At 40.2% G+C, this 13457-nt stretch overlaps 1 protein-coding gene across 1 annotated transcript in view; it reads left to right on the forward strand.

Annotated features, from left to right (window-relative positions):
• Positions 1 to 13457, forward strand: part of tgm3l.4.L (transglutaminase 3 like, gene 4 L homeolog) — a 50753-nt gene that overhangs the window by 18986 nt on the left and 18310 nt on the right. Inside the window, exons 11-13 of the mRNA XM_041576269.1 lie at positions 326 to 483; positions 1440 to 1573; positions 1788 to 1931. Coding sequence (XP_041432203.1) covers positions 326 to 483; positions 1440 to 1573; positions 1788 to 1931 — 436 coding nt within the window. The remainder of the gene's footprint in view (positions 1 to 325; positions 484 to 1439; positions 1574 to 1787; positions 1932 to 13457) is intronic.

The following is a 13457-nucleotide window of genomic DNA, read 5'->3' on the forward strand; positions in this document are numbered from 1 at the left end:
TGTCTAAATGAGTGGAATTTTCTATTTATATTTTGCTCTATTTATATTCCTTTGTTCCTTTTGTGACTGTGACTATGCTCACTTGCTTTCTAATATAATTACAGTGTCTGAGGTCTGTATTCATTAACGGGTTATGCAAAACATAAACATTAAGAGCATAGATTATTGTGTGACATTCCTTATTTGAATTTATTTATTTAAAAGAGATCTATATATTTATGATTTTTCTGGTAACCTTTTTCCATGTAAGCTAGGTGGCAAAAAATGACTGTAACATATAGATAATACGCTAATATATATATATTTTTTTATATTTGTTTTTTAGAAGGACATATATCTTTGCAAATCCCATACACCCTCTATGGCAACTTTCTAACTGATGGAAACATGATACAGGTGGTTGCTGTTTGTGAATTACCATTCCGTAAGAAAGTGGTTATAACTAAGGAACTAGTCTTAGACAACCCACCCATAAGCATCAAGGTAATATTCAGTATACTGGTGTGTGTTATTGGCATGTGTTATTAAGAAGAAGGAATGTTGGTTTATCTAGGTTCGAATCTTACCACAGTTCGAGTTTTTTTTGCACAAACTGAAATTATAATTTAAAATCAAGTATTTATTAAACCAAGAGAACTCGAATGTAAAAAGTGGCATCTAAATGCTTGCAAGATCATATAGAAGTCAATGGGAGTTATCATAGGCAAAATTTAAACTATTTATTACATTTCAGCGTTCAACTCGATTGTTTTGATGTATTCAACGTTTTTTCAATGATTTCAATCATTTGAGTTTGTTATATTCAGATTTTTTTAATAAATAAGGAAACATTCCTGTTTATCTTAATCGTGAGTTTATTCGAAGTAGAAAAAAATTGTAAAATTACACAAATCAGAATTATGATAAATAAGACCCTAAGGGGCAGATTTATCAAGGGTGGAAGTGAATTCGAGGGGATTTTCGAAGTTAAAAAAATTTAAATTTGAAGTAATTTTTTGAATACTTCAACCATTGAATAGGATACTACGACTTCGAATTTACTTAGACATCGATTAAAAGTAAAAATCTTTGACTATTCGACCATTCGATAATCGAAGTACTGTCTCTTTAAAAAAGTGTTGACTTCAATACTTCGCCAACTTAAACCTGCTGAAGTGCTATGTTAGCCTATGGGGACCTTCCAGAGCAATTTTCTAAGTTTTTTATATTCTAAGGAAAATCGTACGATAAAATCGTTCGAACTGTACGATTCGAAGTACTACGGTCAGAATACGATCGTATGATGAATAAAATCCTCCGACTTCGAATTCGAATGTCGGAGGATTCTATTCGATGGTCGAATTTCAAAGTATTTTCCACTTCGAAATTCGACCCTTGATAAATCTGCCCCTAAATGTCTTTCTTTTTAATTTTTTATGCTTTTCCCTTTACTTCAATAGCCCCTAGAGTTGGCAGTACTTAACAAGAAGATGAATGTGGAGGTCCGTTTTACAAACCCCCTGTCCTTTGTTGTCAAAGACTGTACTGTGGCAGTGGAAGGAGCCGGACTGGTAGATCGGCAACTCACGGCTATGTAAGTAGTGATCCATAAGACATTAATGGCACTCTGGGAAACATCTCAGGCATTACTGTAGAAGCCGCAGAGGACTTCTATAATTATGTATAAACAAAAATCTCAGGCCATTGGGTTTTTTTTGGGCTTTAGATGCATTTTTGTGCATACTGTCTATAGAAAACATAATTTTACATTAGTGTGTGCAACTAACATATATTTTTATTCTACCCAGGGTGCCGTACATCAAACCTAAACAGAACATAAAGTTCAAGGTGGAGATAACCCCCTTCAGGAGTGGAACGAGGCAACTGATAGTGCATGTTAAATGTAGATATTTTTCAATTAAGGGACACCAGCAGCTGAACGTGGTATCCTGGTAGCTTCACCCTGTTGGCGTATATAACTATATTACAGAAATTGCATTTCTTTCACTGTCCACATCTACAGGTTACATTCCAAACACAATTTTGCAAATAATGGATTTAGAGTTGTTTAGTGTTGTTGAGTTAATGCAGCACAATTGTTACACAGTAATGAATGTTATATCAGTATTTAGTAAATGTGTGAATTTCTAGTTAATCGAAACCAACTTGCACTAACATGTTACTGTATTAACCTCACTAATTACATTTGTCACTATTGATATGAAAAAACAACACAACCCAAATGTTCATTTCTATCAGCATACACACAGTCACACCACACAAATTGCCCATAAAGATCACCGGCAATTAAGCACAAAGCTTTGAACTTCAGTCATAAAATATCCTATTGTACAAGAACCAAATCATACACAGAAATGGAATGTAAACCAGTTCCGGTATTCAATAATAGACGTTATAGTTATTAACCCAAATATAAAGATAATTGGGGTTTTCCCATTTTGATCATTGGTATCTCCACTATGTGTCAGGCTTCAAAAATGTCACCAAAAATGGTCTTCAAAACCAAAAAAAAGTATCATTGCTGCACTCCAAAGCTGGAGCTCTAGACACGGGCCTTGGATGTCTATTTAGGAATACAGCGCTGATCTTGAGAGATACAAACACTGTAGAAGCATGTGTAAACAGAATCAAACTGGGGTACCTGGGGCCCAATGGGTACCCAACTCAAGGGCCACCACCCAGCCACTCAGCTTCTAAAGAGCCCACCACCCAGCCCAAGCTGCTCCTGCTCCGTTACTTACTTCAATGCTAATAATTTAAAAAGGCCATGTTTTCCACAGTGGAACGCATGGCAGGGGAGAAGTGTTAGGGCCCAACAGGGTCAGGGTCAAACTGGAGTTTTTCTGGTGGGCCAGTCTGACCCTGCGCATAAAAACTAACAATAGTCCTCAAACTGAATTGTCTTTAAACCATTTTTCACCCTGAATTTGTAGTGGTTACAGAGATTTTATTCTAGCCAATTATTTCATGGCACCACTTATTACCAGACACAAGTCAGTGAGCATTTGTTTCATTTACAGAATTTAAATCTATAAGCTAGTTACAGGACCAAGAGAATATTCTTACATTGTTAAGAAATGAAACTGCCTATCTGAGTCTCTTTATAAGGCTATTAACTTATTTTGGCAGACAGAAAGCTAAATAGCACTATATCAATTGAATAAAGCACTTTTTCACTCAATTGTTTTAACCATAGTAGCTCAATGTATAGCTGGGTATATTTTTATTTAACATGTATAGGTTTTATAATGCAATAAATATAATCTGCTAAAACAAAAATATTTGTTCCGGTCTTTCATGCAGCGAAAATTCCACTTTCCATTATGCTGATGTCCAGTTTTAAAGAAATCCAGGCCACTGTCAATATCAAATGATGTATATATATTCTAGTTTTGGTAACAGGTTTATTACAAAGGTCAATAACTACTCTGATGATAAATCAATAGTAGCGACTGAGATTAGGGGGGCTTATTTACCATAGACAATATAGACTGACAGTGCCCATAGGAAGGGCATCCTGCACTCCTTTTATAAATCCACTAAATAGCACTCAAGGACAGATAACTCCATGTGATCCATTCTGGGAGCACCAAGAGTTGCACCTGTGAGAAGCAGAAGGGAGCAGTTGAATTAACTTGAAGGAGGCCGGTTAATTCTAGACATACAAATAGTGCTTTGTGCCTGATATTTTCACTTGGCCCACTACTTGATGTAGGGTTCATATTGTGGGGGAACAAGAGTCTGTAAAAGGCTCACTTTTATTCATTTTGTTCATTACTGACATGGAGGAGGGCATGGCAAGCAAAGTTTTCCTGAAACAAAACTATAATGGCGAATAAATATTATCCAGCATGTGGATTCTTTGCAGGGGGATCTGGACAAGCTGGAAATCTAGGCACCTTAGTGGAAGATTACATTAAGGGAGTTATGTATTAAAGGTCGAGTTTGTGAGGTTTGTGAGTTTTTTTCTACCTCAAATAAAATTTACAACAAAGAATTTTAAACTCACAACAAACTCGAATGTTTGCTTATTTATGAAATCAATCTGAATGTGAAAAAACTTGATTGCATGCAATCGGGGAAAAAACTTGAATACCTTGAATTTATTGAGTTTATAGGCTAAAAAACCTCGAATATCTTGAATTTACCGAATTTTTGAGTGCAAACCAGAGTAAAACACCCATAAATCATGAAGCCATAAAAGATCTTCAGATGGTTAAAGGGACCTCTGCCGTTGACTTTGAAATTGAAATTGAATTGAAAAATGTTTTTCAGTGAAACTAACTTCAAAAACGAGGAAAAACAACTCGACCTTTAATAAATAACCCCATAAGTTTTAAAAAACATAAGGTTATGAATTTGGGATTCAAAAATATGCATGTATGTATGTATATATATATATATATAAAATAAAATCAGTAACACACTGAAGTGAATCATGCTTTTACATGAAAAAAAACACGTAAACAAGATGGTTCTGGTTGAACAGGATACTCTGCAAGTTATAATAAGAAGCTCTATTGCGCTGACTCATGAACCAGTTTCTGTATAATGGAACAAGTCTGGGTGTGACGGATCAGAGGTATCATTTATGAAATTCTCTCTTTTCCTGTTGTGTGCGGTTTTTCGTGGTAAATACATAAAAGGTACTTTTTGCCTATGAGTGTCTATTTTGTTTACTGGAATGTGGCATTAAATGTTATGTAGGATAAGATTGGGGTGAATACTTTTTTTCTGTGTTATATATTATTGGAATTATGACTAAATGGCTGGTGAATGAATCTTTTCATACATTTTTTTTAACAAAAGTTCAGACTAAAGCGGCTTGAAGCAACAATTTAAGGAAACCACTCCCTTATTAGTATCAGTAAGGGGCCCATTTACTTAGCTCGAGTGAAGGAATAGAGGAAAAAAACTTCGAATTTCAAATGTTTTTTTTGGCTACTTCGAGCATTGAATGGGCTACTTCGACCATTGACCTTCGAATCGAATGATTTGAACTAAAAATCGCTTGACTATTCGACCATTCGATAGTCGAAGTACTGTCTCTTTAAGAAAAAACTTCGACCCCCTAGTTCGCCACCTAAAAGCTACTGAAGTCAATGTTAGCCTATGGGGAAGGTCCCCATAGGTTTTGGTAGCTTTTTTTGTCAAGGAAAAATCATTCGATAGATTAAAATCCCTCAAATCGAACGATTCGAAGGATTTAAACATTCGATCAAACGATTTTTCGTTCGATCGAATGAATAGCGCTAAATCCTTCTACTTCGATATTCGAAGTCGAAGGATTTAACTTCGACAGTCCAATATCGAGAGTTAATTAACCCTCGATATTCGACCCTATGTAAACCTGCCCTAAGTGTTATAAACAACAATTACTTTTTTAGTATGATTTTGTAAATGATAATTTTACTTAAATGTAATTATAGTTAGGGTCACTTTTTCACATAGCTATTAAAATGTATGAAAAGATTCAGACTGCACAAAAACTCACATCAGCACAAAATCTCAATACCAAAATGATTGGACCATGCTATTGCTGGAAAGCTCCAAACAATTTTATTCTGCATTACAAATGTATACACAGTATTAAGATGGGTGAGAAATCTACCCTTCTGCCATCAACCTTAAACTAGCAACTTGCAGCTTATTGGCACATGAGTGGGACCCATGGATGGGCCTGTCTGCCTGAAATCTGACTGAAAATCTGCTCACTATCAATGACTCAGGTTTGATTTTACCATCTGTCAAGAACCATATCACAACATGATATAGCCATAATCTAATGGGACTGTCCCTCTGTGTGTTTGCAGTTATTGTCCCCAATTTGGCACAGCATGTGTGTGACCAAGTCAGGACCAGATCCACTTCCAAAAGAATGAATTTGGCAGTGTAGAGCCAACTTACACATTGTGCCAGACAAGGAGCATAAAAGTGATCCAATATGTTATTACTTTATGATTATGTCCTGTATTAATATGATTTGGGATGTATATACAATTACAGGAGATGAAAATAAGAAGTGCAATTACTTACGCAGCAGGAGTAAATAAAAAGTGAATTACATTGATACTGACACATTCCTACACATTTCACTTATAGGGGAACTGTCACAAAAATTATAATAAATAAATCATAAATTTAATATGAGCTTCAGCATACTGAAATAAGAAACTTTCTAAATACAACCAATTAAAAATTCTGTACTGTTTCTGAAATAATCACGTTTATCTTCACTCCACCTCTCTCAGCATCTGTTTCTCTTCATTCTGTCTTCATTCAGGAGTTGGGTGTCAGATGAATGATCCAATATACAGCACTGTATCCTATAGGGGGGGCTCATTTTGCCTAGAAGATATATTAGAGCTCACTTTATTAAAATCACCAGACATCATGGGGCAGATTTATCAAGGGTCAGTGCAAAAAACTTCGAAACTCGACCATCAAATTGCATTACTTCGATATTCGAAGTCAGAGTTTTTTTTAATCGAATTTGGCCATATTCGGTCGAAGTCAAATCGAACGATTTTACTTCGACTTAATGTTGGCTATAGGTTGTAGGACGTCCCCATAGGCTAACATAGCAATTCGGCAGGTTTAAGGTGGCCAAGTGTCGAAGTCGAACTTTTTTTAAAGAGACAGTACTTTGATTTTCGAAGTCGAACTTTTTTAATTCGAGTCTAAGTCGAATTTAGGCCTATTCGATGCTCGAAGTACCCAAAATTAGTTTGAAATAAGAAGTTTTTGAATTCGAATATTCACTTCGCATTCACTTCGACCCTTAGTAAATGTGCCCCCATGTCTCTCTAGATGCAGAATTTGTGCAAAAGGCAGTTATTTTGTTAGATTTTGTTTGTACTGGAATCAGTTATTTGAGTGACATATAGGAAAGTTATATTCCTTACATATACAAAACTATTGGCATATCATTCATCAATGATAGTTCCAACACTATCTAGGACACCAAATAAGGTTTTGGTGGGGTGGGGGGTTCAATAGGGGCAGACCTATCTTTTGGGAACCACTAACTCAAAGGTGCAAAGTTTGCTACAGATCTAGTAACCCATAACAACCAGACAACATTTACTGGTCAGATGCTAGAAAACAAAGATCTGATTGGTGGCAATGAGTTACTAGTCCAGGGCAAAGTTTGCTTGACTTCTGAAAAGTAAACACAAATCAGCCTTTGTTGGCTTCAAATCATGATCTCTGTTGGTCTTAGCTGATAATGAACAATACAGACATTTTGCCTATTATCTATTATATTGATACATACAGGTATATGATACAGTGATGGCCTCTGACAGAGCAATGAACCTCTTATTGAGTTTTCTTGAACTGTGATTCAGAGGAATTAGAATAGTTCAACTCCAGTCAGATATTTGTGCATCCCTGCATTACCTGTTTAACTGGAAGCCAGCATTCCTATAAAACCATAATGTGTAAAACAAAGGTCTAAGCCAAAATATCTAAATAATTATTCAACCTAGAAGGTAAATACAACCAGGGGGTGTGGCAGGATCAGCATTTAATTGGCTGCCTATCATTAGTGTGTGCCAGATCATTGTTAGTAAATAAGTTCATGTCACTACAGATTATACAGAATTACATTTATTTCAATACATTATAAACCTGAGGAGAGCACGCAGTACGCTGCAACAAAATCATGGCTGGTGAGTAAAATTCACTATTTTTTAAGTATATAGTAGGGAAATTATGATGAATATTCTGAAAGGAATTATGAAGCTCATAGTCATTTTGATTATAAATTTGTGTTGAAGAGAAGTGCTACAAATTTGCCAACACATGAGTAGTAAACCTGTACTTTTTATTGAAGGGTGTATGCTACTATATTGGTTTAATGAGAAAAATCTCTACTATTATTACTATAGGTTATTTCATGTACAGTACATACTGAGAGAGAATTTGCTTCTGGACTCCTATTGAATGGACATCATTACTTAGTAGTAGTGTAGTATTTGATCTCTTTCAAGAAATGACTTTATAGTACCGGTATTTCTGTAATTTTATTGCTCTGAGATGAAAAGACGTGGAGATTTATATGGCACACAGTGAGCTAGCCTAAAGGCTTAAACAGAGAACGATTTTGTACATTCCTCTTTGCATCCCTGGTTAAGTTATCAAATCATTGTATTCTACACACCTTATCTATATATTTATGCCATATTGTCTATTTTTAACTCAAATGGCTGCATTCATGGCTAGACAGCAGATAATCTTTATAACATCTATTTGTGAGCCTCTGAAACAAATATGCAATTTATAATAGTAAGCAGTGAATGTTTTTTCTTGCATAGTTAGGTAACTGATAGGGATGTAGCGAACGTCGGAAAAAAAGTTCGCGAACATATTCGCGAACTTGCGCAAAAACGCGAGCGGTTCGCGAACGGTTCGCGAACCCCATAGACTTCAATGGGAAGGCGAACTTTAACATCTAAAAAAGACATTTCTGGCCAGAAAAATGATTTTAAAGTTGTTTAAAGGGTGCAACGACCTGGACAGTGGCATGCCAGAGGGGGATCAAGGGCAAAAATGTATCTGAAAAATCTGCCTGTGTGTGCTTGGAAGAGATAGTGTAGGGGGAGAGCTGTTAGTGATTTCAGGGACAGATGATAGTAAGTTTGCTGGCTAGTAATCTGCTTGATACTGCTCTGTATTGGAGGGACAGAAGTCTGCAGGGATTTGAGGGACATTTTAGCTTAGGTAGCTTTGCTGGCTAGTAATCTACTGTTCTCTTTAAACAACTGCCATACGTTGACCTTGTAGGCGTTGTTTGCCCAGTTTTTTTGGACGCAGCCACTGAAGCACAGTTGCCAGAAAAAATATGCCATATAAATGCTGAAAATAGTAATTTTTCGCCATACGTTGACCTTGTAGACATTGTTTGCCCAGTTTTTTGGTTGCAGCCACTGAAGCACAGTTGCCAGAAAAAATATGCCATATAAATGCTGAAAATAGTCATTTTTTGCCATACGTTGACCTTGTAGGCATTGTTTGCCCAGTTTTTTTGGTCGCAGCCACTGAAGCACAGTTGCCAGAAAAAATATGCCATATAAATGCTGAAAATAGTCATTTTTTGCCATATACGTTGAGTCAACGTATGGCAAAAAATGACTATTTTCAGCATTTATATGGCATATTTTTTCTGGCCTCTGTGCTTCAGTGGCTGCGGCCAAAAAAACTGGGCAAACAATGCCTACAAGGTCAACGTCGTTGACCTTGTAGGCATTGTTTGCCCAGTTTTTTTGGCCGCAGCCACTGAAGCACAGAGGCCAGAAAAAATATGCCATATAAATGCTGAAAATAGTAATTTTTTTGGTCGCAGCCACTGAAGCACAGTTGCCAGAAAAATTATGCCATATAAATGCTGAAAATATAAATTTTTTTGGTTGCAGCCACTGAAGCACAGAGGCCAGAAAAATTATGCCATATAAATGCTGAAAATATAAATTTTTTTGGTTGCAGCCACTGAAGCACAGAGGCCAGAAAAATTATGCCATATAAATGCAGAAAATATGCATTTTTTTGGTCGCAGCCACTGAAGCACAGTTGCCAGAAAAAATATGCCATATAAATGCTGAAAATAGTCATTTTTTGCCATACGTTGACCTTGTAGACATTGTTTGCCCAGTTTTTTTGGTTGCAGCCACTGAAGCACAGAGGCCAGAAAAAATTAAACCAGTAGGGTTTGCACCCTAGTTTGTAACGGTGGCGGAGGGAGGAGGACGCTAAAGGACAGCTGTGTGTGGAGTCATGAGGCTTGAAGAGAAGGACAGCTGCATAGAAGTCAGAACAAGTCTTCCGGCGTGCAGTAACCCTCCGAGATCCACCCCTCATTCATTTTAATAAAGGTCAGGTAATCGACACTTTTGTGACCTAGGCGAGTTCTCTTCTCAGTTACAATCCCTCCTGCTGCACTGAAGGTCCTTTCTGAGAGCACACTTGAGGCTGGGCAAGACAAGAGGTTCATGGCAAATTGTGACAGCTCTGGCCACAGATCAAGCCTGCACACCCAGTAGTCCAGGGGTTCATCGCTCCTCAGAGTGTCGATATCTGCAGTTAATGCCAGGTAGTCCGCTACCTGCCGGTCGAGGCGTTCTTTGAGGGTGGATCCAGAAGGGTTGTGGCGCTGCCTTGGACAGAAAAACATTTGCATGTCTGACGTTACAGACTGGCCAAAGGGCTTTGTCCTTGCAGGTGCGCTCGTGGCAGGATTACTGGCACCTCTGCCCCTGGAATGTTGATGAGTTCCTGAAGTGACATCACCCTTAAAAGCATTGTACAACATGTTTTGCAGGCTGGTTTGTAAATGCCGCATCTTTTCGGACTTGTGGTATGTTGGTAACATTTCTGACACTTTATGCTTGTACCGAGGGTCTAGTAGCGTTGCGACCCAGTACAGGTCCTTCTCCTTAAGCCTCTTGATACGGGGGTCCTTCAACAGGCATGACAGCATGAAAGACCCCATTCTCACAAGGTTGGATGCAGAGCTATCCATCTCCGCTTCCTCATTATCAAGGACTGCATCATCCACGGTCTCCTCCCCCCAGCCACGTACAAGACCAGGGGTCCCCAAAAGGTCACCACTAGCCCCCTGGGAAGCCTGCTCCTGTTGGTCCTCCTCCTCCTCCTCCACAAAGCCACCTTCCTCCTCTGACTCCACTTCTGGCACCTCTCCCTGCGTTGCAGCAGGTGCCTGGGTTCGTTCTGGTGATTCCGACCAGAAATCGCGCGCTTCCAGCTCCTCGTCACGCTGGTCTACAGCCTCATCTGTCACTCGTCGCACGGCACGCTCCAGGAAGAAAGCGAAGGGTATTAGGTCGCTGATGGTGCCTTCGGTGCGACTGACCATATTTGTCACCTCTTCAAAAGGTCGCATGAGCCTGCAGGCATCGCGCATAAGCACCCAGTAACGGGGGAAAAAATCCCCAGCTCTGCAGATCCAGTCCTACCACCCAGTTCAAAAAGGTACTCGTTGACGGCCCTTTGTTGTTGCAGCAGACGTTCCAACATAAGGAGCGTTGAATTCCAGCGAGTCTGGCTGTCAGAAATCAAACGCCTGACTGGCATGTTGTAGCGCTGCTGAATGTCAGCAAGGCGTGCCATGGCTGTGTAGGAACGTCTGAAATGGGCCGACACCTTTCTGGACTGGGTGAGAACGTCCTGGAATCCTGGGTACTTGGAGACAAAACGTTGGACTATTAAATTTAACACATGTGCCATGCAGGGCACATGTGTTAAATTGCCCAGTCTCAACGCTGCCAACAGATTGCTTCCATTGTCACACACCACTTTTCCGATCTGCAGTTGGTGTGGGGTCAGCCACCGATCGGCCTATGACTGCAGAGATGACAGGAGTACAGATCCGGTATGGTTTTTGCTTTCCAGGCACGTCATCCCCAAGACAGCGTGACAACGGCGTACCTGGCACGTTGAATAGCCTAGGGGGAGCTGGGGGTGCACAGGTGTGGAGGAGGAGAAGGAGGACCCAGCAGCAGAGTAAGAAGAAGAAGAGGAAGAAGACGAGGTAGAGAGCGATGGAGGAGTAGAGGTGGTGGCAGAACCGCGTGCAATCCGTGGCGGTGACACCAACTCCACTGTTGTTGTTGAGCTACCCATTCCCTGCTTCCCAGCCATTACCAAGTTCACCCAGTGGGCAGTGTAGGTGACATACCTGCCCTGACCATGCTTGGAGGACCATGCGTCAGTAGTCATATGGACCTTTGGCCCAACACTAAGTGACAGAGATGCGGTAACTTGGCTCTGCACATGTTGGTACAGGTGTGGTATTCCCTTTTTAGAAAAAAAATTGCGGCTGGGTACCTTCCACTGCGGTGTCCCAATTGCTACAAATTTGCGGAAGGCCTCAGAGTCCACCAGCTGGTATGGTAAAAGCTGGCGGGCTAAGAGTGCAGACAAGCCAGCTGTCAGACGCCGGGCAAGGGGGTGACAGTCAGACATTGGCTTCTTACGCTCAAACATGGCCTTCACAGAAACTTGGCTGGTGGCAGATGACTGGGAATGGGAACAGGTGGTCAAGGTGGAAGGCGGAGTGGAGGGTGGTTCAGACGGGTCAAGGAGAGCAGAGGTAGAGCAGTAAGATGCTGGACCAGAAGGAGTGTGGCTTTTAGTTTGCCTGTTGCCTTTGAGGTGTTGCTCCCAAAGTGCTTTGTGCTTGCCGCTCATGTGCCTTCGCATAGAAGTTGTACCTATGTGGCTGTTGGGCTTACCAAGGCTCAGTTTCTGACTGCACTCATTGCAAATTACAATGCTTTTGTCAGAGGCACACACATTAAAAAAATCCCACACTGCTGACTTTTTGGAAGTGTGCGATCTGGCGGGTAACAGTAGAAGTTGGCGGCATTGGCGGCATTGGCGGCAATGGCGGGTGCGTTGGCCGGCTGAACACAGGTGCCGATACATGTTGTTGCCCTACTGATCCCTGCGGGCTGTCCTCCCTGCTTCTTCTAAGTCTTATTCTCCTACTGCCTCTCTGACTCTCCGTCTCTCCATCTGAACTACCCTCCTCTTGCTCTCTTCTACTAGGCACCCACAAAACATCAATCTCCTCATCATCATTCTCCTCAGATGCATCAATTTCTTCTGACACATCACAGAAGGAAGCAGCAGCGGGGACCTCCTCCTCATCACTCATTATGTCCATCTCTATCGTGTTCTCTGCCAGAATTAAATCTGGTGTAAGGTCCTCATCTCCTTCATCTTCTTCTGGCAATAATGGTTGCGCATTACTCAGTTCAAGAAACTCATGGGAAAATAACTCCTCTGACTCCAGTGAAGAAGGGGCACCGGTGGTGGAGGAAGTGTTACGTGGGGTGGCCATAGCAGTGGAGGATGAGGAGGATGTTGTGGTAAAGTTAGAAACGGTAGAGGATGGGGTGTGCTGTGTAAGCCAGTCAACTACCTCTTCAGCATTTTGGGAGTTCAGGGTCATTGGCTTTTTAAAACTGGGCAATTTGCTAGGGCCACAGGATTGCATAGCAGCACGGCCCCTAGCACGGCCTCTGCGTGGCGGCCTGCCTTTGCCTGGCATTATTTTTAAAAAAACAACAACAACAAAAACTCAGTTGGTTTTTCTGGAAACGATAATACACACAGCTAGATGGCAGTTTGAAGAAAACAGTGTGCAAATAATGCCTACAAGATCAACGTATACACTACTACAGCGGTGGATACGGATTACGTAAAATATATGAATGCTGCTTGAAAAAAAGTAACTCAAGTGGTTTTTCTAGAGACGATAATATTATCAATATTTAGACAAAATGTGAACAAGCTCACACAGCTAGATGGCGGGTTGAAGAAAACAGTGTGCAAATAATGCCTACAAGGTCAACGTATACACTACTACAGCGGTGGATACGGATTACGTAAAATATATGAATGCTGCTTGAAAAAAAGTAACTCAAGTGGTTTTT

This window comes from Xenopus laevis, chromosome 9_10L (assembly GCF_017654675.1).
Source record: "Xenopus laevis strain J_2021 chromosome 9_10L, Xenopus_laevis_v10.1, whole genome shotgun sequence".
In the NCBI taxonomy this organism is placed as follows: Eukaryota; Metazoa; Chordata; class Amphibia; order Anura; family Pipidae; genus Xenopus; species Xenopus laevis.